General features: G+C 52.4%; 1 protein-coding gene across 1 annotated transcript; it reads right to left on the bottom strand.

Annotated features, from left to right (window-relative positions):
- Positions 1 to 261: 261 nt before the first annotated feature.
- LOC136474001 (uncharacterized) lies at positions 262 to 907 on the bottom strand. The gene has a single exon (XM_066471619.1). It carries the CDS (start codon positions 798 to 800, stop codon positions 444 to 446), a length of 357 nt encoding a protein of 118 aa, XP_066327716.1. The 5' UTR covers positions 801 to 907; the 3' UTR covers positions 262 to 443.
- Between the last annotated feature and the right edge of the window lie 204 nt (positions 908 to 1,111).

Genomic DNA, 1,111 nt, shown 5'->3' with positions numbered 1-1,111 from the left:
ACTGTTCCGGCTAAAAAAACAAGCTGAAAAAGACGGATTACAAGAGAAGGGAAAGATACAAGGTACGACCGTAACTACAAGATTACAACCTACCGTACCGTTAATTAGATATAAATAGTGCAAATGCAGCTGTAGGCCGCACGCCGCACGCCGCAGTCTATGTGAAGCGTTTTTTTCACACCGTGGTATATTCAGATCCAATGGTACTTTCTTTAGTGATGGACACTGTAATTAGCTGAACAACAGGCAACAGACTGAAAGAAAACCGCGCAATCCATTCATATTCCTGAAAAGAGTTGCCAGATTACATATACTTTTTTTTTGAAACGAATCCAGTCATCCAGATTACATACATTCAGGCTGATTTGTCAACTGAGGCCCTATTTCGAAGTGAATATATCACATGCATATCCAGAGTCTCAAGGCAGCTACAAGTACTTGCATCATTGCGACTTCTGCTCGATCATATAGCCTGCCACCTTGCTCCGAGTAGTGGGGCGACAGGGCTCTGCCGGCGGCACGGCAGCGGCGGTGGAAGGCCACGAGGAGCTGGAGCTGCTCGCCTGCGCTGCGCCTGCGCGGTAGAGGAGGAAGCAGTAGGCGACGCAGAGCGCCCCGCAGACGGCAGCGGCGTGCGGGAACGGGGCGATCAGGTGGAGGAGCAGAGCGGCCACGAGGAAGACGGGCCAGAAGACGATCCCGTAGGTGGCCACGCTGACGCGGTCGCTCTGGTGGTAGTCGCCGTAGAAGAAGAGCACGTCGTGCCTCTCCAGGTCGAGGAGCCGGCCGCGAGGCGCCATGGCTTGATACCTTAGAGTGATCCCTTTGCTTGCCGCCTTGCCAGCCTCGAGGTCGATGGACTGTGCTAGCTACTGCTGTTGGCACATGCACTTGCACTTGCAGTGGACCGGAGATGTCTCTGCCTTTTAATAGGACGCACGGCAGCAAGAAATGATAATATAGTCAAACCACGTGCTCAACCTGTTCAAAGCACGAGGCTAGCTTATAGGAGTACTGGCCATTGCGATCCCATCCATCCATGTGTCGTCTTCACCCGTGGAAGTGGGAACAAAATGCGTCGCCGCAAAAGAACAAAACGTGGAAGAAATTG

This window comes from Miscanthus floridulus, chromosome 8 (assembly GCF_019320115.1).
Source record: "Miscanthus floridulus cultivar M001 chromosome 8, ASM1932011v1, whole genome shotgun sequence".
NCBI lineage: Eukaryota > Viridiplantae > Streptophyta > Magnoliopsida > Poales > Poaceae > Miscanthus > Miscanthus floridulus.
The sequence above is the reverse complement of the archived record's forward strand: the minus strand, read 5'-3'. Positions and strand labels throughout refer to the sequence as shown.